The sequence below is a fragment of the Hoplias malabaricus genome, chromosome Y (assembly GCF_029633855.1).
Source record: "Hoplias malabaricus isolate fHopMal1 chromosome Y, fHopMal1.hap1, whole genome shotgun sequence".
NCBI classification, from domain to species: Eukaryota; Metazoa; Chordata; class Actinopteri; order Characiformes; family Erythrinidae; genus Hoplias; species Hoplias malabaricus.
In genome coordinates, this window is record NC_089820.1 from 73909683 (window position 1) to 73935477 (window position 25795).

At 41.3% G+C, this 25795-nt stretch overlaps 2 protein-coding genes across 3 annotated transcripts in view; both read left to right on the forward strand.

The window, feature by feature from the left end:
• The window catches only part of LOC136678232 (lysine-specific demethylase 4A-like), a 19681-nt gene extending 12291 nt beyond the window's left edge, over window positions 1-7390 (forward strand). Inside the window, exons 21-22 of one of the 2 annotated variants that reach the window (XM_066656197.1) lie at window positions 3862-3954; window positions 4734-7390. In XM_066656197.1, coding sequence (XP_066512294.1) covers window positions 3862-3954; window positions 4734-4874 — 234 coding nt within the window. In that variant the 3' untranslated portion in view covers window positions 4875-7390. The remainder of the gene's footprint in view (window positions 1-3861; window positions 3955-4733) is intronic. The other variant, XM_066656198.1, reaches the window with a different exon arrangement.
• Window positions 7391-17824: 10434 nt separating this feature from the next.
• Window positions 17825-25795, forward strand: part of LOC136679723 (CMP-N-acetylneuraminate-beta-1,4-galactoside alpha-2,3-sialyltransferase-like) — a 91733-nt gene continuing 83762 nt past the window's right edge. The window contains exon 1 of the mRNA XM_066658389.1: window positions 17825-18122. The gene's annotated coding sequence lies outside the window, so the exon portion shown is untranslated. The remainder of the gene's footprint in view (window positions 18123-25795) is intronic.

The window sequence follows — 25795 nt, forward strand, 5'->3', positions numbered from 1 at the left end:
CGCTGTCCTTGCCCTCGTGTCATTCTCGCTCTCTCTAATAAACCGACTACGCTGTCCTCGCTCTCTCTAATGAACTGACTACGCTGTCCTTGCTCTCTCTAGTGAACCGACCACGCTGTCCTAGCTCTCTCTAGTGAACCGACCATGCTGTACTTGCCCTCGCGTCCCCCCCGCTCTCTCTGGTGAACCATCCCCGCTGTCCTCGCCCTCGCGCACTCGCCATGCTGTACTTGCCATCGCTCTCTAGTGAACCAACCACGCTGTCCTTGCTCTCTCTAGTGAACCAACCACGCTGTCCTTGCTCTCTCTAGTGAACCGACCATGCTGTATTTGCCCTCGTCTCCCGCTTGCTCTCTAGTGAACCAACCCCGCTGTTCTCGCCCTCGCGTCCCCCTCGCTCTCTCTTGAATTTCCCCTGGGGATCAATAAAGTATCTATCTATCTATCTATCTATCTCTCTGGTGAACCTCTCTCTCACGTCCCTCTCATGCTCTCTTGTGGACTAACCATGCTGTCCTCGCTCTCACTAGTGAACCGATCATGCTGTCCTTGCTCTCTCTAATGAACCAACCACGCTGTCCTCGCCCTCGCCTCCTGCTCACTCTCTCTAGTGAACCAACTACACTGTCCTCACTCTCTCTAGTGAACCAACCACGCTGTCCTTGCCCTCGCCTCCTGCTCACTCTCTCTAGTGAACCAACCACGCTGTCCTCGCCCTCGCCTCCTGCTCACTCTCTCTAGTGAACCAACCACGCTGTCCTCGCCCTCGCCTCCTGCTCACTCTCTCTAGTGAACCAACTACACTGTCCTCATTCTCTCTAGTGAACCGACCACGCTGTCCTCGCCCTTGTGTCCCTCTCATGCTCTCTAGTGAACCAACTACACTGTCCTCACTCTCTCTAGTGAATCAACCACGCTGTCCTCGCCCTCGCCTCCTGCTCACTCTCTCTAGTGAACCAACTACGCTGTCCTCATTCTCTCTAGTGAACCAACCACGCTGTCCTCGCCCTTGTGTCCCTCTCGCTCTCTCTAGTGAACCAACTACGCTGTCCTCACTCTCTCTAGTGAACCGACCACGCTGTCCTCGCCCTTGTGTCCCCTTCATGCTCTCTAGTGGACTGATCATGCTGTCCTCGCTCTCACTAGTGAACCGATCATGCTGTCCTCGCCCTCGCCTCCTGCTCACTCTCTCTAGTGACCCAACCACGCTGTCCTCACTCTCTCTAGTGAAGCGACCTCGCTGTCCACACCCTCGCGTCCTTCTAGTTCTCTCTAATGAACTGACCATGCTGTCCTCACCCTCGCGTCCCGCTCGCTCTCTCTAGTGAACCAACCACGCTGTCCTCGCCCTTGCCTCCTGCTTGCTCTCTCTAGTGAACCGACCACGCTGTCCTCGTTCTCTCTGGTGAACCGACCACGCTGTCCTCGCTCTCTCTGGTGAACCGACCACGCTGTCCTCGCTCTCACTGGTGAACCGACCACGCTGTCCTCGCTCTCTCTGGTGAACCGACCACGCTGTCCTCGCTCTCTCTGGTGAACCGACCACGCTGTCCTCGCTCTCTCTGGTGAACCGACCACGCTGTCCTCGCTCTCTCTGGTGAACCGACCACGCTGTCCTCGCTCTCTCTGATGAACCGACCACGCTGTCCTCGCTCTCTCTGGTGAACCGACCACGCTGTCCTCGCTCTCTCTGGTGAACCGACCACGCTGTCCTCGCTCTCTCTGGTGAACCGACCACTCTGTCCTCGCTCTCTCTGGTGGAACCGACCACGCTGTCCTCGCTCTCTCTGGTGGAACCGACCACGCTGTCCTCGCTCTCTCTGGTGAACCGACCACGCTGTCCTCGCTCTCTCTGGTGAACCGACCACGCTGTCCTCTCTCGCGCGTCCCCCTCGCGCGCTCTCTCTCACTGTCACACATTTCAGTTCTGGACTGAGGTCCCTCATTTTCTTGATGCCCAATGTGAACCCAGAAATCCACAAAACACGGCACTGAACCAGGAATCTTCAAACTTTTGCACGAAGCTTTAGAGGGACAGTTGTTGTTTGACTTAGAAGTAGACCTTTTCCTCTTTTGCCCCCTGTTAAAGTGGTCCTGCAGCATTACAAGGCCCCCTGCCTCTCCTCTATCGCCTCCTCAGCATGGAGGCCTTGAAAAAGAAAGGTTTAGTGTCAAGATCCTGCTGAGGTTACATAAAAAAACAGACGAGTAAACATGCTCAGGAATGTGCTGCACTCACTGCAGCACAGAGTCGAGATCCTGTGGTAACACTTCACTGCTGATTATCACCACACCTACGTGACCACTGACATAAACCTACATTAACGATATATTTCACTTTGAAATATAAAAGGCCATCTCAACTAAAGAGGAGATCACTGAAGGAACACAATAACACTTTATTGTAGGTCATTGTTTATTAAGCTGCTACATAAGCTTTCGTTACACCTTCATAAGCCGTAATAACTGTCTATAAAGGCTTAGTCCAGCAACATCAGTCGTCATAAGAGACGTTACACTCTGGAAAGTGTTTGTTGATATTTAAGAGTTAATAGCTGATAGTTTTGGAGTAAGGCTTTTTAGATGCTAATGGCAGGTGTATGAAAGAGTTATGAATATTATATGAAAGTCTTTGGAAAGTGAAATGCTTTGTGTTTTTTTTTTTTTTTCTTTTTGGGCGGGAATCATTTAGAGGGGTTTTGTTTTCTTCAAGATGCGGCTATTTTAGAAAATGGCTCAGGAAAATACATGGGGAGTGAGGCCTGTGTGTTTTTGTGTGTGGGCACTGCCAGTGGAATTTAATTCTCTCTCACCCTCTCCCCCTCCTTTTCTCTCACTCTCTCTCACACACACTCCCTCTCTTTCTCCTCCTCCATCTCTCTCCCTCTCTCTCATTCTCCATCTCTCTCTCTCTCCCACTTCTTTCTTTTCCTTCATCTTCTGTCTTTCTCTCCCTATTTTTCCCCTTGTTTCTCTCACCCCCCCTTCCTCTCTCTTACCACCCTCTTCTCTTTTCCTTCTTCTCTCTCTCTCCTTCCCTTCTCCTTTCTCCCTCTGTTTTCTCTCTCTACAGATTGGTTTGAATCTCACTGTAAATGTTAGATATTCAGTAATTTTGTATATAAAGCTCTATTGTTAATAAGAAGTGTGTGTGTGAGAGAAGTTAAGCAATTACCAGTGGTTTATTCAGATTAAAATATGTCCAGCTGTTGTTGCAGACGTCAGAGCTGTGTCCTGCAAGAGCCAGATGTTTGCTGAGCAAGACGTTTAAGGGTTTTCGTTTTGGTTTCATTTTTCGCAGAATAACTCTGTGGTGTGTTGTTAAACTGTGGAGCTGCAGAAGCCTCCTCTGATTCAAACACAGTCTTCATCCTGTAGACGGACCTGCTCTTAATGAGCTGATTTTAATCAAGCGCATCGGCAGAATAATGGACCGAGCAGTTTGCCATGTCTCCGGCTGCTTTACAAAGCAGAAGCTTTAATTTGCTAAAAAATATTCTGTTATAATGATCAGCACCAGGACCCGTCCCTTTGATATGTTTACATCTGATCTCCAAATGGTTAATTAACATATGATTCCCATAAGAACTCACATTTGCCAGAAAATGGATCATGCATCTAACGTCTAAGAATGAAAGCAAGCACTGGTACCCTCCACACAGCAGAGTAAGGTTCGGTTCCCAGCTCGGTTAGGAACACCACACTGTGGAAATGTCCTTGAGCTAGACTCTTAACACTGCGTTAGTCTGTGTTTATAGCCGATGAAACACTGCTTCTATTAAATGGCAGAAAGCATAAATGTTTGGTTTCTGTCTATCTTTATTAACTGTGTGTGTGTCTGTGTGTGTGTGTGTGATGCAGGTGGAGTTTGAGGACGAGTCTCAGCTGACGGCGAAGAGAGAGGATGTGTATTGTCTGGACGAGGAGCTGCCAAAGCGAGTAAAGGCTCGACTGGTCAGTAAAGTCTAGACACCTCTGTTTATCGTACAAAGTTTTTTAAGCACATATTTAAATGTGGCGATTTAAATGTGGCGTGTTCTCTTTGTGGAGATTATTAATTTGTCCGACTTTTCCAAATAGCTACGTTCTGTGTCTAAATCTTCAGGACACTTCTTCCAAAATTTCTCCTGAAATGAAAGGCTTTGATCAGAAGTTTGTTCCACGTTTCAGCCTCTGACATCTGGGATGAGTCTGGGATTAAAAAAAAAACGACTTGGTGATGAAATGGTGGTGTCACAATGGCTCAGTGGTTAGCGCGCTCGCCTCTCAGCGCTGGGTTCTTGGGTTCAAGTCCATGTGGGCTTGGGGTGGAGTTTCCATGTTCTCCCAGTGTCTGTGTGGGTTTCCTCCAGGGCCTCCAGTTTCCTCCCACCGTTATGTGAATTGACTTCTCTAATAACTGTCCTCCAGGTGGGTGGCCGTTCCTGGTCGAGAGTACGCTGTGCGGGATTCTTGTCGGGATGTGTGTGAAATTAATGTAGAGTGTTGTTCATAAAGCGTCCTTGGATTTCTAGAAAGGCGCTATATAAGTGTATAGTTAAATAAATAAGTAAAATTTTAAAAAATGTGGTGCTGCTCCAGTGTGTCCCATTTCAACTGACCGTCTGTGCACTCCTTAAAGAAGCTGGAGCTAATAAATATCCATATTGTTGTAGACAGTGTATACAACATGGTAGATATTATCCATTTTCATATTCAACTCTGATACGGATTGTTTTCTTTTCCGTTTCCAGTCCGTGGCATCAGACATGCGATTTAAAGGCGTGTTTGTGGAGAAGGATGTCAGAGAGGACTCTAAAAGACAGCGAGTGATAAACTCCCGCTACAGAGAGGACTATATCGAGCCAGCCATCTACAGAGCCATCATGGAGTAATAGTCACCAAAACCTGCCCCAGAAACACACCAAAACTACAGCCAGACCACCAGCCTGACCTCCACCACCGCTGCTCGACCCGGGCCTGGGCCTCGACCTTCAGCTTCTCGGGAGTTTATTATAAGCAAAGTGCAAAAACCTTGTTGGTAACTTGGGACAGTCAAACAGCAAAAAAAAATAAAAAATAAAATACAGCTGTCATACAGAGCCAGTTAAACGTCCTGGAGGAAATGTTCTTCAGAAACTAAAGGAACCTGCTCAGAGTCATTAACACTAGAGGCAGAAGAATGAAAAGAGAACACCTCTCTTTAAATGCGAAGGTGCCCAAAGTGGGGGCACTCAGGGATTTATTAGTGTTACATTATGAGGAGGCACTTTAAACTTCAGCTTGTTTATAAACGTGATCCTTCAGAGCCTGGATTTTGAGGGAACAGGTAATTCGTGTGCATATTTGATACATTTCAAATAAATTGTGGCCACAGTTTTATAATCTGTTCCCTCAGTTTACTGTCCTTGTAAATAAATAAATATTTTGGGTGTTCAAAAATTGTCCTTAAAGAGTGTGTGTGTGGATGGGTGTACAAATTAAACAAAACCACTGCTTAGTAATAAAAAAATTGTGACCAAATATTAAATAAATATTTAAATATTAAATAAAAATAAATATTTTTAAATAAAATGAGAAAGTGACTTGTAAACAGAAGGGATTTAGTTCCCTCTCGATCCGTTCAGCTCCATTTTTCTCAGAGAGTAGAACTGTATTAAAGTTTAAAGAACCTCCTCACAGTGCACCGTTCTCCAGTTAAAAAGCCATGCTTTCAGGAACCATTAAAGAACATGAATTTTTAATGTTCTTAGTTTTACATGAACGTGTATCTCATTTAAGAGCACGGTTCTTCAGAGACTCAAAGAGAACCGTTCTGGGGTCTTTCCTTTTTAGTCTATGAGCTGCATTTAAGGGTTAGTGCCTGGTGTTTAATGAAAGGTCAGGTTTCCTTTAGTTTTTGATTAAACTGGGATTAGCTCTGATCTGCTCTTTGCTCCTGAAGCTGTGTTTTAAACTCCAGGCTCTGGAAAGTGTCCCAGAAGCGTTGGGACAGCGATGGCCTCGGATGGGTCATGGAGTAAATCTTTGCCAAGACCCAAACAGAGCAGCGGCGCCTTGTGTAAGAGTGTTTGTTTCTTTTTGTTGTTCTTTTCTGGTTTTCTCCACGCGGGACACCGATGACCTCGGCTTTTTGGAAGCCGTTTTGTTTTGCACAGTGGTTACAGATGTGCATTTTTTTTTAGTTATGGCTGTAATAAATGTACATCAAAATTGTGAGGATGATTCAGGTTCATCCAGCAGTGACGACTACAACAGCATCTCTGTTCTTCCCCCTTCGTTTTAGCGATGTTTACGTTGAGGGTGGGATTGGACAGAGATTGTGGGACTCTCCCGAGCGACGCAGGGTAAAGGTTGGTCTGGTCGTGAGGAGATTGATGAGCTGAGAGTCCAGGATGTCCTCCTCTTGTCTCACTGCTCATGGGGCAGGTGTTTGTCAGCTGATGTGACAGATATGGGCAGTTTGCGTTTGTGTTTTTGTAAAGAAGTGGTGGCTCGGCCTCGGGTCGGGGAACTGCTGACAGATAATATATAGTAATATAGGAGGGGGGTGGCAATTTTTGATAATAAAGTTGAAGTTTTGAGAATAAAATGCCATTAATCACATTAAATCACCTTTTATTTCTTGATACATCAACTCTTTTTTTATTTTTGGAAATAATGGCTGTTATATTCTCATAGTTTTAAAACTTCATTTTATTCTCAAAGGCATTAAGTACAGACATGATTTTCAAAACTTTAAGACTTTTCTCTCCAGGTGTTAGATTATTTTAACAGTGTCTCTAGAACTACACTGTGGCCTGTTTAAGCTTGGATATTTATTGGCATGGGCGGGTTCTCCTGGTGATTTTTTTTCCAGAGCGCTCTGTAACACAGATCTCATGGATGCATATAATATTTATAGAAAAGGAGCAGCTTTCGCTGTGTAATGTACTGTAAAGAATTTAGTTTTTTTTTTTTTAGAAAGCTGTCGCCTTTTCTGGGTTTGACTCTATTTTTTTGTAGGTTTCTGATTAAATTTGTGTTTGATTTCCTCTTAATTTATCTGTTCAGGTTTAATGACCGCTATGTGGCTCCTGCAGCGTATCCCACTTCAGTTCTAGCTTTGTTTGTATAAAGTTTGTTTGTATTTATATGTTATAATTTTTTTTGGTTTATTTTCCTTTAAATTTTTTACTCACACTTTACTCAAAAAAAAAAAAGCTAAATAGGGGGAAATCCAAAACGTCTACCCAGAATGCATCTGTCTAGAGCCCTGGGGAAAGTGCCTGGTTTTAAGTGTACAGTCACTTCCAAACATTGCTTAGTTTCTTCATTAAAGCAGATTGAGTTGAATCTTTGGAATCGTGGTCATTCTCAGTTTTTATTCTTTTCTCTCCTTCCTTTGTTCCTGTATTGAATGAGGAGTTTTCTTTACAGTGACAGTGAATGGAACCAGACATCTTCATCTGTGAAACACAAAATCCAGCATCTTGACCCCCACTCGTCTCTAGAACTGCTTTTGGAAGATGGCGAAGCTGCAGAACAGTGTGTAATCAACAGTATGTACATTAACAGTGTGTACATTAATCAGCAAGGTTTTTTAAGCCAAAACATGTCTCACATCAGCAGTGTGTTTATAACCATGTCAGGGTCAGTGTCTATGAGGAGGGTAGTGTGTTCTCCCTGTGTCTGTGTGGGATTTATCTGGGAGCTGTGCATTCCTCTCACAGTACAGATACACATTGTTAGGTGGAGTGACTGTGAAACAGGTGTGTGTGTGTGATTAGAATATCATTCACTCATTCATTGTCTGTAACCTCTTATCCAGTTCAGGGTCATGGTGGGTCTGGAGCCTTCCCAGAATCAATGAGCACGAGGCAGGAACACACAAAGTACAGAATATTGTCACAAAGTTCATTTATTTCAAAAAGTGAAACTCATATAGATTCATTATGAACAGAGTGATCTCTTTCAAGCGTTTGTTTCTTTTAATGTTGATGATTATGGCTTGCAGCCAATGAAAACCCAAAAGTCATTATCTCAGAAAATTAGAATAACACAAAACACCTGCAAAAGTTTCCTACGCCTTTAAAACGGTCCCTTAGTCTGGTTCAGTAGGCTACACAACCATGGGGAGATCACTGCTGACCTGACAGATGTCTAGAAGGCAGTCATTGACACGTGCCTGCTGTATCCAAGCATATTAATCGAAAGTTGAGTGGAAGGAAAAGTGTGATAGAAAAAAGGTGCCCAAGCAAAACAGGGCCATTCAAAAATTTGGGGGAGACTCATGAGTAGTGGACGACTACTGAGTCAGAGGTTCAAAAGTCTCCCCACACAGACGTGTCCAGGACATGAGCCACAGCTGTCGCATTCCTTGTGTCAAGCCACTCATGACCCAGAGACAACACCAGAAGCGTCTCACCTGGGCCAGGTAGGTCTTATTTTCAGATTAAAATACATTATGCATTTCATTTGGAAATTAAGGTCCCAGAGTCTAGAGGAAGAGTGGAGAGGCACACAATCCAAGCTGATTGAAATCTAGCGTGAAGTTTCCACAATCAGCCATGTCATCTGCTGGTGTTGGTCCACTGTGTTATATCAAGTCCCTCTGCTGACAAGCTTTGTGGAGATGCAGATTTCATTTTCGAGCAGGACTTGGCACCTGTCCAAACTGCCAGAAGTCCCAATACCTGGTTTAATAACAACAGTATCACTGCTTGATTGGCCAGCAAACTCTCCTGACCTAAACCCCATAGAGAATCTATGGGTTATTGTCAAGAGGAAGATGAGAGGCACCAGACCCAACAGAAGAGACGAGCTGAAGGCCGCTATCAAAGCAACCTGGGCTTCCATAACATCTCAGCAGTGCCACAGACTGATCGCCTCCACGCCACGCAACATCGATGCAGTAATTCATGCAGAAGGTATTGAGTGCATTTACTGTACATATTTTCAGTAGACCAACATTTCTGTATTAAAAAACATTTTTTAAAAATTGGTAATATTCAAATTTTCTGAGATAAGGACTGTTGGGTTTTCATTGGCTATAAGCCATAATCATCAACATTATAAGCAATAAACGCTTGAAATCTCTCTGTCTGTTTGAAATGAATCTATATAATGTATAAATTTCACTTTATGAAATGAATTATTGAAATTAATAAACTTTTTGGTGATATTTTAATTTATTGAGATGCACCTGCAGTGTGAGTGGGAGACTGGATGAGTGTGGTGACCTGGGTGTGTTCATACTTAGCACCTAATGATTCCAATCGGGCTCTGGAAACACCACAGCGCTGATCATTCTGTAAAGTAACAGTTACAGAAGATGAATGAATAAATCAATAAATACACAGACACTCATCTTCCCAAAGCTGGATCTCCTCGTTGTTCTGAAACAATCTGAACGTTATCCAGAAGTGCCATGATTTTGTCAAAAGGAACAGCGATGTGGCAGCTGAGGTTCCCGCAATGAAAAGTCTAGCATGTTACTTGTTTTTCTTTTTTGTTATCTTTTGGCCTAGTCTGACATGTCCTGCAACATGTTCCTTGACGATGACCAATAGGAAGACAGAACGCTGTCTTGACTCATCATGACTTTACATCTTATAATACACAGTGTACTTTTCTCCTTATTTTCCTTATATGGGCATGAAACTGACCTAGCAACAGTTGCTATGGAAGAAAGAGTTTCTAGCGGCGCAGGAGCAGGTCAGTTCAGTATTACCAACAGTTGCAAGGTTGAGTTAAGGCGGTCTCTTTAAGGTGTCTGTCTTTCTTGAGATGCCTCTGCATGGTGTTTGTTGTTAAAGGGCTCGCTCTGACCTGGGTCAGCAAAATGTGTGTGTGTGTGTGTGTGTGTGTGAGAGAGAGAGAGAGAGAGAGAGAGTGACCAGGCTTGTGTTCACATTGCTCTCGGTGTCACCATGTCCTACTTAAGCTGACCACACTGGAGCTTTGTCCACTCTACCCCACGCTCCACAGGTTTTGGCAAATCCACCAACTCAAGCTCTAGTTACACACTCCTGAGTTCTCTGCTCCAGCACACACTGGGAAACCCTTCTAATGACTGTGACTGTTATTTTAAGTTTCTGAGAACCTAAGGTCACAGTCCCCGCTGCCCAACCTGGGCAGGAGTGGCATACAACCCCCAGCAGTGGGCTGTGGAGCAGTGGAACTGTGTTCTCTGAGGAGATAGAGCTGCTTCCAGCAGCTTTGGGAAGTTGCAGTGGAGTGCAGTTTGTCCAGTTAAATTATCACATGGTGTTCACACGTAACCCCAATATGTTCCATTACAATTAGATTCACACTCCAAAGTAAGGCACTTAAGTCTTAGTATTTTTGAAGTAAGATTTAGAATCTTGGAACTGACTCTATCACTTGGAATCAAACCCAGAGTCAACTCTAGAACTGTTAGAACTGAACAGCGCTGCCCATTGGCTTGTTTGGGAAGTGAGGAGACTAATCGCTGCAGGATGGCTTTCATTTTCACTCATTCTCACTTGATACAAGACTGCAGCTGTTTAACAGTCTGCGGTCAATGTCGACTGATTCTCCTCTTTATGATAGTCATTGGAGGCAGATCTGGACAGCAGGCCGGTCAGTCAATACACACACTCCATGTCTATGAATGTCACTGTAGCCTGTGCAGAATGGGCACATTGCTTCTGTATAAAGTTGGTGTGTCTTAATAGAGACTGAGGTTGCATTTCTTGATGCAGCTGTGGAGTGATTTCAGTGACAGCGATTATCTGAATTCCTCCTGAACCCATGTGGCTATATTTATTACAGTGGCATGCAGGAACGGACTGGACATCTGGCATACCAGGCATTTTCCCGGTGGGCTGACAGGCTATTAGTACTGACACTGACCGGCCCATAAAACCAGTAGATCAGCGGCCCAATTGACACTAGGCTGGCCCAATCACATTGTTAAACACTAATCCCTTTTGCGTTGATCCTGCCTACGTAATTCATGAATTTGGCAAAAAAAAAAAGTGAGCGCAGGAGTTTCCTAATCACTGGCTGGTCTGCGTGTTTAGCTAATGTTCTATGGCCAAGTTAGTTTGTTTTGTAAATGCAGGTGCAATAAGTTAATAACGTCCTTGCCACTAGCGGCTATTTATAAAACATTGTGGCTGGATGAGAAAATAAGCCTAGGTTAGTACCTTTATGTCTTCCATTCTGAACTATCCATTCCATCCATTATCTGTTACCGCTTATCCAATTTTAGGGTCGCAGGGGGTCCAGAGCCTACCTGGAATCATCGGGCGCAAGGCGGGAATACACCCTGGAGGGGACGCCAGTCCTTCACAGGGCAACACAGACACACACACACACACACACATTCACTCACACCTACGGACACTTTGGAGTCGCCAATCCACCTGCAACGTGTGTTTTTGGACTGTGGGAGGAAACCCACACAGACACGGGGAGAACACACCAACTCCTCACAGACAGTCACCCGGAGCTGGAATCGAACCCACAACCTCCAGGCCCCTGGAGCTGTGTGACTGCGACACTACCTGCTGTGCCACCGTGCCGCCCTCCATTCTGAACTAAATAGTCTTAAATGTGAGAACACATTTTAAAAACCACCATTCACCAACAATAACAGTAAGTCCATGGGCAGCATTCTAATTTCATTATTATACTATTATTGTTTGTGGGGTGAGTAGTAGGCTAGGCCAAGTCTAAGCTAATTTTTTTGGCCCTGGAAAAATGTGTTAGGCAGCTTTTATGTAGGTGGTTAGGGACAATATACAGAAATAAAAGAAAAATCACACTTTTTAAAATGATATCTTTTTGTCTATTTATGTGAGATTTATTACGCTGATGGAGTGGTGGAGTATACATTTTTATACACATTCATATATGAGTATATATTTTACATACATTCATATCCGACTGAGGTTTCTCCAAAGCTCCTTAATCTTCCACAGTGTTATGGACAGGAGATGGTGAGAGACCTGTGATCTTTGCAAGTGTTTCCTGAGAAATTTGCTTTTTGATTTTGCTCTCACCAAGTTTGGCCCAAATTGGTGGCCAGTTCCTCTGGCTTTGCTGCAAAGACTTAGCCTTTGGTGGATGTTTGCTAGTTTTTAAGGAGTAAATATAAACAAAATATTAGTTATTGTTCAGAGACAACACATCCTTTATTTTTTGTCAAGGAAATATTAATGAATTTTAAAAAACACGAAGTCTTGTTTTATTGCACTGTACAACACCTTTTTCTGCCATCTAGTTTGTATTTTTTGATAACTATTGTCATCAGATGTCGGGGGGTTTTGCAAGTCATTGACAGCACCTGGCAGCCCCAGACCGTGGCCTTGTCTTCTTTACCTTCCCCTCATCACCTGCAGACTCTTTTTTCTAGAGGATCATATCAACATCTGCTGACAGAAACGCTACGGCTGGAACTGAACAGCTTTGTTGGCCTTTTTTTCCGAAGCTGCTGCCAGCTCTGCGGGAGCCAGAGAAAAATGCGAAAATGCTCCTCTCGTGGAGAAATGTAAAGCACTTTGCCCACATTCTGACTGAGAGTCTGTGAAAGACTGGTCAGGTTCTGCTCCTGAAATCAATCCAACAGCATGTTCCAGTCGTGCAGATGTGTTTTTAATGACGCAGATGTTCTCCGAGATGTTGTAGGTGCTGTTATGCTTCAGTGTGATTTCTAGCAGAGGGAGAAGTGGATCAATGGTTTCATGTGGCACAGTCATGCCAAAAATGGAAAGCAAAATCAAAATAGTTCCAAATTACACTTAGACTTCACTAAGCAGGGATTCCTGTTCAGACGTATGCTGCTGATTATTTGAAACTATGCTACAATTGGGAATTAAATACCTCCTCTTAGTTATTTTCCTCCTGTTGGCAAATAAAATCTCAGCACACTTCACTCTGACCATATTCAGACATTGTGAAGCGAATGATATTTACACAGCAATTGTGTAAATAGAAATCTCTACCAGCTGCTGGTTTGGGTCTCACTTTGGCATGGACAGTCTTGCCGTGCAGTTTTATTAAATTACCCCAGCAGAATGCTGATCTAGTTTATCGCTCAGGCCAGTGACTAACCAACACTCACTATAAGTGATGTTTCGTTTGTGATGACATGAGCACAGTGGCAATTGTGTCACTGTAATTAACTCAGTACTCGTTGGCTCACTGCTCATTGACTAGGTTTTCTCTCCATGGTTTAACAGGGTTTCAGCCCTAGTCCACCCACTTCTGTCTGGCACTGGTCCACACACTTTGGTTGACCTTGGGACTCTCATGTTGGCCAAGGTCTCACCAAGGTTTCTCATTGGTCCACCTATGTTTGTCATTGGTCCACCCACTTCTGTCCCAGGTCTCAGTTTTGCCACTGGTCCCTTTATATATTCGTCATTGGCCCACCCACATAAGTCATTCTACTACCTACTTTTGGCATTGGGCTACAGCGATTAGTCACACACTTTAGGACCAGTGTGTCTTTGGTGCATAAACGGACACACAAAAAAACCCTCAGTTTTCTTGTCTTTTGGTTCACGTTTGGAAATAATTAATGTAATTCATAATATTGAGGTTGTAAAGATGTCTACAACACTGCTTCAGTATTTTTTCTGTGTATGTGTAAAAGCTGGGACATTTTCAGCAGTTCTCCTGGAGCTCTGTGTTAATGAATACATCCAGAAGCTAGAATCAATCAACAGCTGCCCTGGGGCTTATGAGGCCTGAGAGAATCCACTCAGCTTGAGCACATGACCACACACACACACACACACACACACACACACACAGAGCATGTGCACATTCAGAGGGATGTAAAACCAGACGGCCTTCGCTATTCTTAAACAACAGCACGTCATGTGATGGGGGCATTTCACCAGAGGCGGCTACAGAGGCCCAAAGCCAGACTCTAGTAAAGTGTTGTTTGGTAAAACATTGACTGTCGAAAAAGTAAAAGTAGCTGAATGAAAATTTAAAAAAAAAATACAAACTAAAGTACAGCACAATTAAAGTAGCAGCTTAAAGAAGCTCCTGAATACTGAGGGAGTCGTGTTGAGGTCATTGAATCAGGGCTTTTCTAGCTATCCTGCATCTATCAGCACAAAAACTGAAGAATGTGTTCCTCTCTTTTTGGATCACTGTGGTCTAAAATAAAAAAGCCAAAGCTCCAAACTATGAAATTGGTGCCATCAAATCACATTTTTTTCACTAATAAAAATGAGTAGAAGTATGAGCAGAAAATACAAAATCATCAGGGTTGTGTTTAAGTGCATAGACTTGAGTAAAGAGAACTGGTTATTAATACTCCCTCACCCCAGCCCAACCCCAACCCACCCCCAAGATAATGATCCTGCAGTTTAGGGGTTAATTTAATCCCAGTAATTTCATGACCATAATTCCATTTAATTACATTAACCCTCAACAGGCTGAATGAAACTGAACCGGTTTGTCAGAATTATGAGGAATACTCCATAATAATTTTGAAATACATCTAATTACTAGTAATAACTGAATACTTCATAATAATTAATATTAAACACTGAATCATTCATTCATTATCTGTAAGCGCTTATCTAGTTCAGGGTCGCGGTGGGTCCAAAGCCTAATCGGAATCACTGGGCGCAAGGCAGGAATACACCCTGGAGGGGACGCAGTCCTTTACAGGGCAACACACACTCACACACACACCTACGGACACTTTTGAGTCACCAATCCACCTACCAATGTGTTTTTGGACCATGGGAGGAAACCGGAGCACCCGGAGGAAACCCCAGGGAGGACACACCAAACTCCTCACAGACAGTCACCCGGAGTGGGAATCGAGCCCACAACCTCCAGGTCCCTGGAGCTGTGTGACTGCGACACTAGTGCCGCCCTAACACTGAATCATTCATACTAAAAAACTGAATATTTATTAGTAGTGACTAATTCATAGTAGATACTGAATACTGCAAACTAAATACTTATTTATAATAGTTACAGAATTATTCATCATAGATACTAAATACTGCATACTAGATAATGAATAATTCATATTAGATGCTGAATATTTCATTGCAAATACTGAAAACCCAGTATTGGGTACTGAATTATTCGTAATAATAGGTACAAAATTCCTCGTAGGAGATATTTAATGTGCGATATTAAGTATTCAATATTTTATTGTCGATATTGTATACTTAAGAGTAGATACTGACTAATTCATGGTTTATCCTGAATTATTCATGATAGATACTAAATACTGCATGGGAGATGTTGAATGCTTATTAGTAGATACTGAATTTTAAAGTAGAGTAAAACTACTATGAAGAATTCAGTATCAGCTATGAATTATTCATGACCTATTTTGGAGTATTCAGTGTCTACTATGAGTGATCTACTGAGTAAATGTAATGAATTACTCAGTTCAGTGGTTAAAAGGTTAAACTTTTGGAAGCACCTCACAGTTTCTGGTCTTTTGTCTGAGTTCCTAGACTCTCCAAATACGGTCACAGTAGATGCCATTGGACTTAAATATGGGAAAATGTGGCATTGGTGTCTGGTTGGTATTTCTGCGCTGAGCCAGAGCTGCAGCAGACGATGGACTGAGCTGTTAGGAATGTACTGCAGTATGCAAATCTGCCTCTGAATAATAGACATATAAATGAACTTGAATCTGAATTTAACTGTTATCTATCTGTCCATGACTTTTTCAAAGATAACCTTAAGAAACCTTGAGGTTAACCTTAAAGAACACTTTACATAAAGATTCATTCATACATTCATTTTTTTTCACACGTATGCACTCACACCTGTGGACGGTTTCACACACTCACCCTGTCAATCACACCTCCCGACTCATGTAAAGAACTGAGCTTTATTATCCTTATAATGGCTCTAGTGATAAGACCCACACATTGTCTTTAACGTCATTGTTATAATAAGACCACGGTGACCAACTTCAAATCACACCAGCTGTATTTCTATTTCTGCACACGGCACCAGGTACCAAAATAAAACAGAACTCCAGCAGAGGTGTCAGTAACACTTTTGCTGGACTGCAGTCGTGATGTGACCGTGCCACATCTTGGATGTAATTTGGACCTCTATTTGTTATTGGATTTTCCATTTACTAAGACTTTAGACTCTGCCCTGAAGAGAAACGTCAGCATTACTTTGAACTGTCTTTCAATTTGTTTTGGAGAAAAATCAATCTTCCAAAAGTTCAACTTTTTATTTTTTATTCAGGAGCACACACTGACCACACAGATATTGTTCGGAGAGACGCAGGGAAATGTTCAACCTAAAAGCTCATATCTCTAAAGAATTAAAATAAGAAAGTCTTATAAAGTTTCAGTGTGAGTTAAAAGAAACCAGGCTGCATCTTAATTCATTTTGAAGCATTTTTCTTGGCCAGTTCTTAATGAAACTTGTCTGTCTTCTGGCAGCTGCGCAGTCATTTTCAGTGACCTTTCAATAATCATTATTCACAATTCAGTATCTAATATAAATATGTTGCATATATGAATGAACATATACAGTGTCTACTATTTCATAATTATTAATGATCTACTATTAATTATTAAGTATCTACTGCAAATCATTCATCAGCTACTAGGTATTATCCATTAGCTACTATAAATTACTCAGTAAACTCTATATATCAATTTGTTGTTTAATATAACCAGAACATTTACCATTGTTTCTAAAGCATATTCCAGCAGATTTGGAGATGTGCACTATTTTAAGGCCTAAATATCTTAAATATAAATATGGCCAATACAGAGAACTGAGGTTTGTTTCTAGAACCAGCAGCAGCCCAAGTGGAGTCCAGGCTTGTGTGTGGTTGAACAGAGTTTATTGAGTTTGCTGATGGACATGTAAATACCGGTCCTGCGCTGATCTCCTGGCTGTAATGGAAAGCGGAGGTTCAGGGTTTGAGTTACCTGCTGATTTAATATTTATTGATCAGATACAGCAGCAGATCTCTGATCCTTTTAGTGCCAATGATTTTATCAGGTATGTATGTAGGGATGTATGGATGCAGGGATCAACAGAGTGTGTCTGAGTGTCTGTGTGTTTGCTGTATTTTTACACCATCATCTTTATATTTCTATTTTTGTGCTTTTCACTGTTCCACCAATCAGCCACAACATTAAATCTACCTACTCATTGTCTCATTGATTATTTATTTATTTTACACTGCACTGACCACAGAGCTGAACTTTGTAGATCCACAATTAGAGAAAGTGGTCCGATTGTTGCTCTGTATACACTAACACCCTTTCATCCTGTTCTTCAATGGTCAGGACCCCTACAGGACCACCATAGAGCTATTGTCTATATGGTGGATTATTCTCAGGGCTGCAGTGACAATAACATGATGGTGATAGTGTCATTGTGTGGGGTACCCGCACTAGTGGATCAGACACAATACTGATACTGGATATTTAAGACTGAGAATAATCCACAATCTAAAGCACCCTGTGACCATTAATGAAGGACTAGAAGGACAAGCACAAACTAAGCAGCAACAGATGAGCTACTCTCTCTGACCAACAAGTGTGGTTTTTAAAAACTCAGAGGGAGTGCTGTGCCTGATCCACTCATTCCAGCACAGCGCACTGCAGCATGGAGTGAAGCTCTGCAGGGATTCAGAGCACTTTAGAACAGGGCCAAAAAGAGCTAATGAAGTATTCAGAGTAACAGATGAACTACAGTGTGTAATTGTAAAATTACAAAGTGCTCCTGTATGGTTAGTGGAGCTGAGAAAGTGAGCAATGGATGCAGAAGGAGGAAGGAGGAGGAGGCTTTAATGTTATGGCTAATGCGTGGATGGGGGGGACCAGTTGCTGATGAAAAGGAGCATTCATAGCAGGGAAGCTGGTGAGATTATGAGTGTTTTAAAGCCATCCATGTGACGAGGAGTGAATAGGAGACTTTGCTCTCTCTGGAGGGCCACCTACTTTCTCTAGTGTTGGAGAGAATGGCAGGCCAGTGCTGAAATATCACCAGCCTTAACCCAACACTCTCTCCCTCTCTATTCTCCACCTTAAAGCTGCTCTTTAGTCCCGTTATTTACAGGCTTTGGACTCAAGATAGAGAGAAAATGGACGTGGGAGAATAACAATGCCGCCTGTGTAGTTGTTTCTCCTCGTTTCTGGAGGACTGGACACGGACAAGACCAGGTAAACAAAACGCAGAAAATACAGTTCAATGTTTAAAAGCTTTATTGCTGATGTGGATGTAGCTCATGTTTCGTTTACTTTCCCTTACATTACACTTCTTTCTGGCTTCTTGTTTCCGTTATGATGTATCGCTGGCTTTGGAAAAATGGACACAGTCCTTTATTTTAATACTTGAAGCTAATTTGTCAATATTTGGGCCATTTTTCGGGTTTTTGTTTTTGTCTTTTTCTCAGTGCTAGGTGGCTAACTCCAGTAGCCCTAGTTCACGTTAACGGTAGTGGAAAAAATAGGGGGTTCCCTGGCCTCATTTTAACCTGTTTAGAGCCTTATTTCTCAGCGATGTAAGCTCAAACTAAGACCAGACACAGAGAGTCTTTTAGAACTCGACCACAGCTTTAAAAAGAGCAGCATCTCGATATTCTAGACACCGCCGTTCTGGAGATAGAGAGAGGGAAATTGGAGGAAATCTTGGCCGCCCTAGTGCGCTCTTAGGCGGCTTGTGGAGCAAGTAACTCCCGCGCTGTGGATCTAGACTCTTTCTGGAACTATTCGAGACATAAAATCCCAGCAACATGTAAAAAAAGGTTTTATTCAGGTAGCACGTTCGTTTCGGTGTGGTGTGCCTCTTCTCAAGTTTTTAATAACAGCTGTTTTAATGTCTCTAATGTATTTTGCTGTTTGGGGCTTTACATTGTGTGTGATGTCACCGTTACCCGTTACTTTAAAATACTAAACGCAAACGTAAATGTTTAAGGAATAAAGGTTTTGAGCCAAATTTATCTCTATGTTAAATACTTCTTAAACCAAACCTAAATAACCCAGTTTTCCTTTACATTTACTCATTTAAAATGCTGTTCATTTTTATTTTAAGCCTCTGAATAAAATAATCCAGCCATGTTCAAACACGCGTGGAGTCTGGTTTGCTCTCTTCCAGAGCAGCTATCAACAAGTTGCCAGATTTATAGACAGTGAATAGTACTACATTTTTGAAGTAGATAAGTAATTAATTGTATTAATTGTATATAATTATTTATATTAATTACAGAATGTATAGTTTTTTAAAAAAAATATTTGGAGTTGGTGCCAAGTAATTAATATTAGATCATTTATAGTGTATTCTAAATGATCAATGTTAGAGTCTGAATATTAAATAGCAACTAATAATGACTGGAATATTTCATAGCATATACTGAAAAATTAATACTTTATAGGCTACTGAACAATTAATGTTAGATATGGAATAATTTATATTAGTAAATAAATTACTGATTCCTTTTGTAGTTGTTTTGCAGCGGCTCAGTCAAAAATATTTTAAGTTTCTTTATTCACAGTTTGTTACTACCTTACTACCTTGTAGAAGATGGGCAGTATATTTTTTTCACTTTTTTTTGCTACTTGTGGAAATATAAAATGACCATTTACAGTCAAAAATTTTTCACATTTAAAGCCATTTTTAAGGGCTTTTTTTAAACCCATACTCTGGATTTTATGGGGATTATTCTACTTAGTTTCTGTAAAATTCAGTGGCTGAGATGCAAAGAAAGTGAGAGCATCCTGCTGTGAAATGCCTGACTATGGAGACTCAAATTTCTTTGCAGTGGAAGTGATAGGAACCAAGCGTCTCCTTGTCTATAGCACATACCCAGCATTTTATTTCCTCTCCACCATCAGCAGTCACCTCCCCTTTCTAAAAAGGCATATGGAGTAATGAAGGTTGATGACAATGATGAAACTTGAATGTTTTTCATGGGCCACTGAAAATACGTTTCACTGAAAATTCACAGGAAAATCTGCTGTGGTGTGCTAAAACACAAATGCCTGTTTGGTGCCAACTGTTCTTCTAAACAGTGTAGAACCATTATTTAGCTTATTTTTGAAAATTTCTGTTCCTCTAGAACCAGTAACTGAAATTTGCTCTCTCAGAATATTTTTTTTTTTTTTTTTAATCATCGTGAACCTGTGTGTCATTGTGCACTGTCAGGCTGTGCTGAGCTGAACTGCACAGCGCCGAAAACCCTTCACTTGACCAATCATCAAAGATATGAAGATTATGCAGCCTGTGAAGTGCACCCCACCCCCACCTCACGGTCATAGCATATTATATATTTTAAGACAGTATGATAGTATGAACAATGTGGATACTGCCCATCCCTAGTTCAGAGGTAGTTGAACCAAAACAGGAGGACGTTAGGCCTGTCCTCGGCCAGTTGTTTGCTTTTAAAGCCCTCTGTTTTTGTTACATTTTAGGACATCACGTCCTGTATTTGGTTGGTTTAGACCAAATACAGGTTTGTATTTGGTATTGTGCATTAGAGTTCATTTCAGAAGCCTATTTGGTGTGTACCAGAGTTTGTAATGGAGTGTTCATGGTTATTCTGACGAAACGTACTAACAGAGCAATCGCCCCAGGGTTCATTTTAATGGAACCAAAGTTGACAAGTATAAACACATACTAAGAACCACCCTTCCCGGTCATCACACTTTAGGTCTGGTAGGTCGCCAATCATGACTGACCCGTCCGAAAGATTTTCTGGTTCAGCTTAGCACTGTCCATCCCTTGCCACAGCTGTCTCACATTTTCAGGGACAGTACAGGGCGAGCAGGTCCTGAAGGGCCACAGTATACCAATACATTATACGGATCTGGTACGCCATTTTGCTTAGGTGGGCTTCACCCACTAAAAAGTCCCCTTAAAAGTTCAGTAAATGCACAAAGTAGTGTTAAATAATTGTGAACAAAACAATATGTCTCTGTGTTTGTATGTCAGCGTTTAAGGCAATTAAAAAAAACAACAACAGAAAAACAATATTGTGATGAGTGATACTCAGACTTGTTTACGTAATGATGTCATGCATTTACCCATAATGAATCACTTTAGGCACAGCAGCGGTACAGTGGAAATTTGCTCTGTGGTGGAAGAATTTGCTCCAAAATGGTAGTGACTTAAGCCGTGTGGTGGTGGTGTGGTTACAAAATATCAGATGTACAACACACCACTGTAATTGTAAGAAATGAAAGAAGGTTGTGACAATAGAAAGGAGAAACACAAATAATCTGTTTCCCCTCCTCGAGCAGAAGCACCTGGTTGAGGACGAGGAAAATAAAAAATGCAGTTTGAAGAGTTCAACAGCCAAAGAGCTCTAACCCCAGCAGATACACTCCACTGAATCAGCACAGCAACTATTCTGTATTTGTTTTGTTATTTACTGTGAAATTTTAAGGTTAGTTTCTATGTAATTGTTTACTTTTGCTGTTTGTATACACACACTAAATTGTCTGCACTTTGTGTGGTAGATTTATATGCTACATTGTATATTTTACTGTTACATTTGTAGTAAAATAAAACATTTAATTCATTCATTCATTCATTATCTGTAACCCTTATCCAGTTCAGAGTCACGGTGGGTCCAGAGTCTACCTGGAATCATTGGGCGCAAGGCAGGAATACACCCTGGAGGGGGCGCCAGTCCTTCACAGGGCAACACACACACTCACACATTCACTCACACCTATGGACACTTTTGAGTCACCAATCCACCTACCAACGTGTGTTTTTGGACCGTGGGACATTTAATTCAGTTAATATATATTAAAGTAAATATTTATTTTAATATAATTATAATTAACATAACATATATTTTGTTATACCCTGAAATATTGTGATGTTTTAGGGCCATATCGCCCACCCTTGCTGTGGTGTATGTATATGTAATGTACAAAAAAATCACATATTTAAAATGTATATAATATTGTAATACAAATACACTAATAATGCACAATAAAGAAATAATTTGCTGTAAATAAAAGCCATATATAAGTATTTTTTTCGCTTAGGAAATCAATAAATATGGCTATTTTGTGTCTAGGTTTTGCATGTAAAATCATTGAAGCGTTTGAGGTTTACACATCAGTGAGGTTTGATGACAGTTACAGCTATTTGTGTTGTAGCAGCTAAATAAAGTCACAATATATTCACAAGTTGCAGAGTTCAACGGCCACAGAGCATGCATTCGCTTCTATTTCTGCTCAGTATCTGGAAAACAATCTGTTAGTAAGTTTAGAAATTAGAGTGTTAAAGCTACTTTAAACTCAGTACTGGCTCAGTAGCATTTCTTCTTAAAGCTTTAATGAGTAACATACATTCCACTGTGAACATGTGAATACAGAGATTAGGTGTCATTTATTACACAGCATTTCACATCAGTTCAGCATCAGTGGTAATTTATTGTGTTGCTGCAGTGTAACGCAGAGTTGGGCTTGTGGTCCTATGCATAAAATGTTGATATTCTACTTTAAAATACATGAACGCCTGAGCTACAAGGGGTTGACCTAAATATTTTAAAGTAAAGTAACTCTACTGTACAGTTAATGTGTGTTTGCTGGATTTGATATTTTTGGAAATAATAAATAAAACATATGTTCTATCTTGCTTTTTACATTCAGCAAAAGTAAACAAACTAAAATGTTCTGCCACTGCACCTGAGGTTCCATGAAGTTTGTGTAAGACTGCACAGCTGCCTGTATTACCTGTGAACATTTAGAGAGGTGTGACTGTGTGGGTGTGACAGGGTGAAACTGTCCACAGGTGTGTTATGAGTAAGTGAGTGAGTGCACCCAGCGATTCCAGTGCGAGCCCACCCAGACCCAGATCAGGAAAAAAATGAATGAATGAATGGATGCACGAATGTACATAAGTAGGAATTGATCCTGATCCTGATCCTGATCCTGAGTTTGTCTGTTTATTCTATTGTGTGGCTGTATTTTTTTATGGATTATAATATTTTAGTATTTAGTTACTATTTCTGTGTGATGTATAGTGACAAGAATTTTTTATTTGTTTTTGAAGCATCGTAGCACTGTATATTCTGCTGATTACACTGCTGTACATTTAACTGCTGAAAATGAACATGTGTGCACAAGCTGAGATGCTAACACATTTGCTGTGATCTTACATTAAAACTTCAAAGGAAAGTTACAGCACCCCATCTTTTCCTGTTTGATTACAAAAGTCAGCAAGTAGATCTAAATTTAGCATTGTTACATTTCTACATTTCCGCTTGAGAGTTAATGTGCAGCTCAAAGTTACCTAAAACCACAGGAAAAAAAACAGGTTTCCCACTGCCATACAAACAGTAGTAAGGGCAAGCCGTGGTTTACTTTTATTCTGTCAACACCAGGTTTTTATTTGTTGTAAGTGACTCATATTTTGTCCATAGATATATATCACTAACCATGCAACTCAAACTTTGAAAGTTTACTGTTATGAAATGATGAAATTGGCCTGTTAGTTTCTCCACACCTCTCTTAACAACATTTGAATAAGGGTGAATCCCCTTTCTCTGTTTTGCCTAGGATTAGGAGTCTCAGTTTCTTAGTTTAATATTTCAGTGGATTTTGACCCTTTTCTTCATAACAAACAGAAAACAGCGCTAGTAGTAGCTGACGTCTCAGTAGGTAGCTAGTTAATTTCCAGTTCCACCTTAAATTGCGATACTGCAGCCTTTAAGAACTGGAAAAATCTGCAGAATAGGAATCTGAATTCAGCTCCATAATCACAAAAGAGGGAGGAGAGGGTGATAATATATGATCGTGGAACTCTTCTCAAGGTGAATGAGGCCCGAAATTGAACTAAAATCCAGCAGCTCCTCTGATATCACTGCAGACTGGTGCAGAGCAGCTACAGAGCACCGCTAGTCGCCTGTGAATGAATTGCTGCTCTTTGTTGTTTGTGTTCTGATGACGTATCAAGATCTTGAAGAGTTGTTCAGTTTCATAGGGGGAGATTTTAACCGCTACATTCTGTAACTCAGCTCGAAGGGTGACACTTGAAAACAAGGGGTAAGGGATAAAAATAAGACAATGGGACTCACCCTTAAAATTAGAGCAGCGGCAGCTATGATAATTAGATTTTCTTTTAGGCTGCTATTTAACGTAACGCCTGCACAAGGGTGTGTTTGTCTACATGTTCATTTTGTGTTTATGTGGTCATTCATTCCTTCATGTGCCGGTTAAATTTCAGGGTTTTTTTTTCTACCATCCATTTCTTTGGATCGAAAAAACCCTGACTCTACACCATACATCATCCCTATAGTATCTCTGTAGGAAAGCATAAATGAAAAGGGAATCTCTGGATCAGCTTCATGTGAGCCTAAGGTCACCCTGCTCAATGCCAGCTGTAGGCTAGAGGGGTATATCCCACACTACCATAAAGGTGTAGAGGACCTGTGTCCTGTGATGGAGCTTCATCCTGTTTATTATTACACTGGAGTGGTGTTTTTGATCAGAAATAATCTTTGAGTACTGGCATCTGACCTGAATGCTGAGTACAATCAAATCCTCACAGCTCTCTGTCAGAGTTAAGGCTGTGATCAAAGTTTCTCAGTTCTTTGGCTGTGGTAAGCTCAGTGCTGGACACACTTGGCTTTGGACTCAAATGAGAAGTTCTACTTTGTGAAACACTCCCCTGGTCCTTGACCGATACTGTAAACATTCCCAGGAGCAGCAGATGATTGTCGAGCTCTTCCTGAGGTGAAAATGAAGGTGTTACTCTAAAATCTACAGGCAGTTTATAGCAGGATTGGGAAACGCTGTTCTGAATGTTATTAATCTTTATGGAATTCATTAGTAACAGCATTCTCATGTTTACATTTCGCTGGGAACCGATGTTAAATCTTATCATTCTGTTATTCTTGTTATGCTGACTCTGCAACTGGCCTTTCCTTTAAGAGAAAAACAAGTCGCAATAACGTGTTTGGGTTATTAGGTGAGAGAAACAAATGAGGGATATAATCATAAATAAGGGTATTAGAGGGAAAATGCAAGTAAACATAAAATTAGATGAATGTGAAATGATCTAAAACCACGGTCAATGCTTTATAACAGTCTTTTTAGTGTTCACCTAAATGGTCACAGTTTAAAACCTGCCAAAAATAGAAATGTCGCGATTAGCAGTTATTCTGTAATGCTCCCAGGGTTTTGAAGGTTAATAAATACCCACTGGCCACTTAATCGGAAACCCTGCTCTTGCTGGTCTGTAGGTGTCCTGTTTACCTGACACTAGCCTTCGTGCTCATGTTTCCCAGACTCACATTTAAAGCAGTGTCCCATTTTAAAACAGTTTGGACATCCTCAAAAAGCAGCCGAGAATGCTGTTCTTTTGGCCTCTACACATCTCCTAATTGTATGAAGCTTAAATGCTAAAGCTGAACAGTGAAAGTCGGGGGCTGCGGGAGAACCTGCTTTGAAATAAGTACTGCCCGTAATTTTTGTATAAATAAGAAGTTATTCCCTCCACACTGGCATTAAATGTTATTAAAGTGTCCCTGCTTTACATATGAGCTTACGGGTGACTAGCTGTATGTCTCCAATAACGTTATTAGCATTGGTGATGTCAGAACAAGGCTATCAGGAATCAGTTACAGAACTGAAATCTTTGGCTGTTTGTTGCATTTGGCACATGTCTCTACATCATCCTCCATGCTGAGAAAAAAAAGACAGGTATATTTTCCTTGTTTAATGTTTGTATGTATTTCATCAGAGTATTTTATTGTGTAATATGTTCATTCCACTTCATACGCAAAATAATTTCCATGGATGGCTATTCAACTCATGTTCCTGTACATCTGAACACAGAAATAAAAAGAGCTAGAGGAAGAAGTGAAAAATTCCTCAGT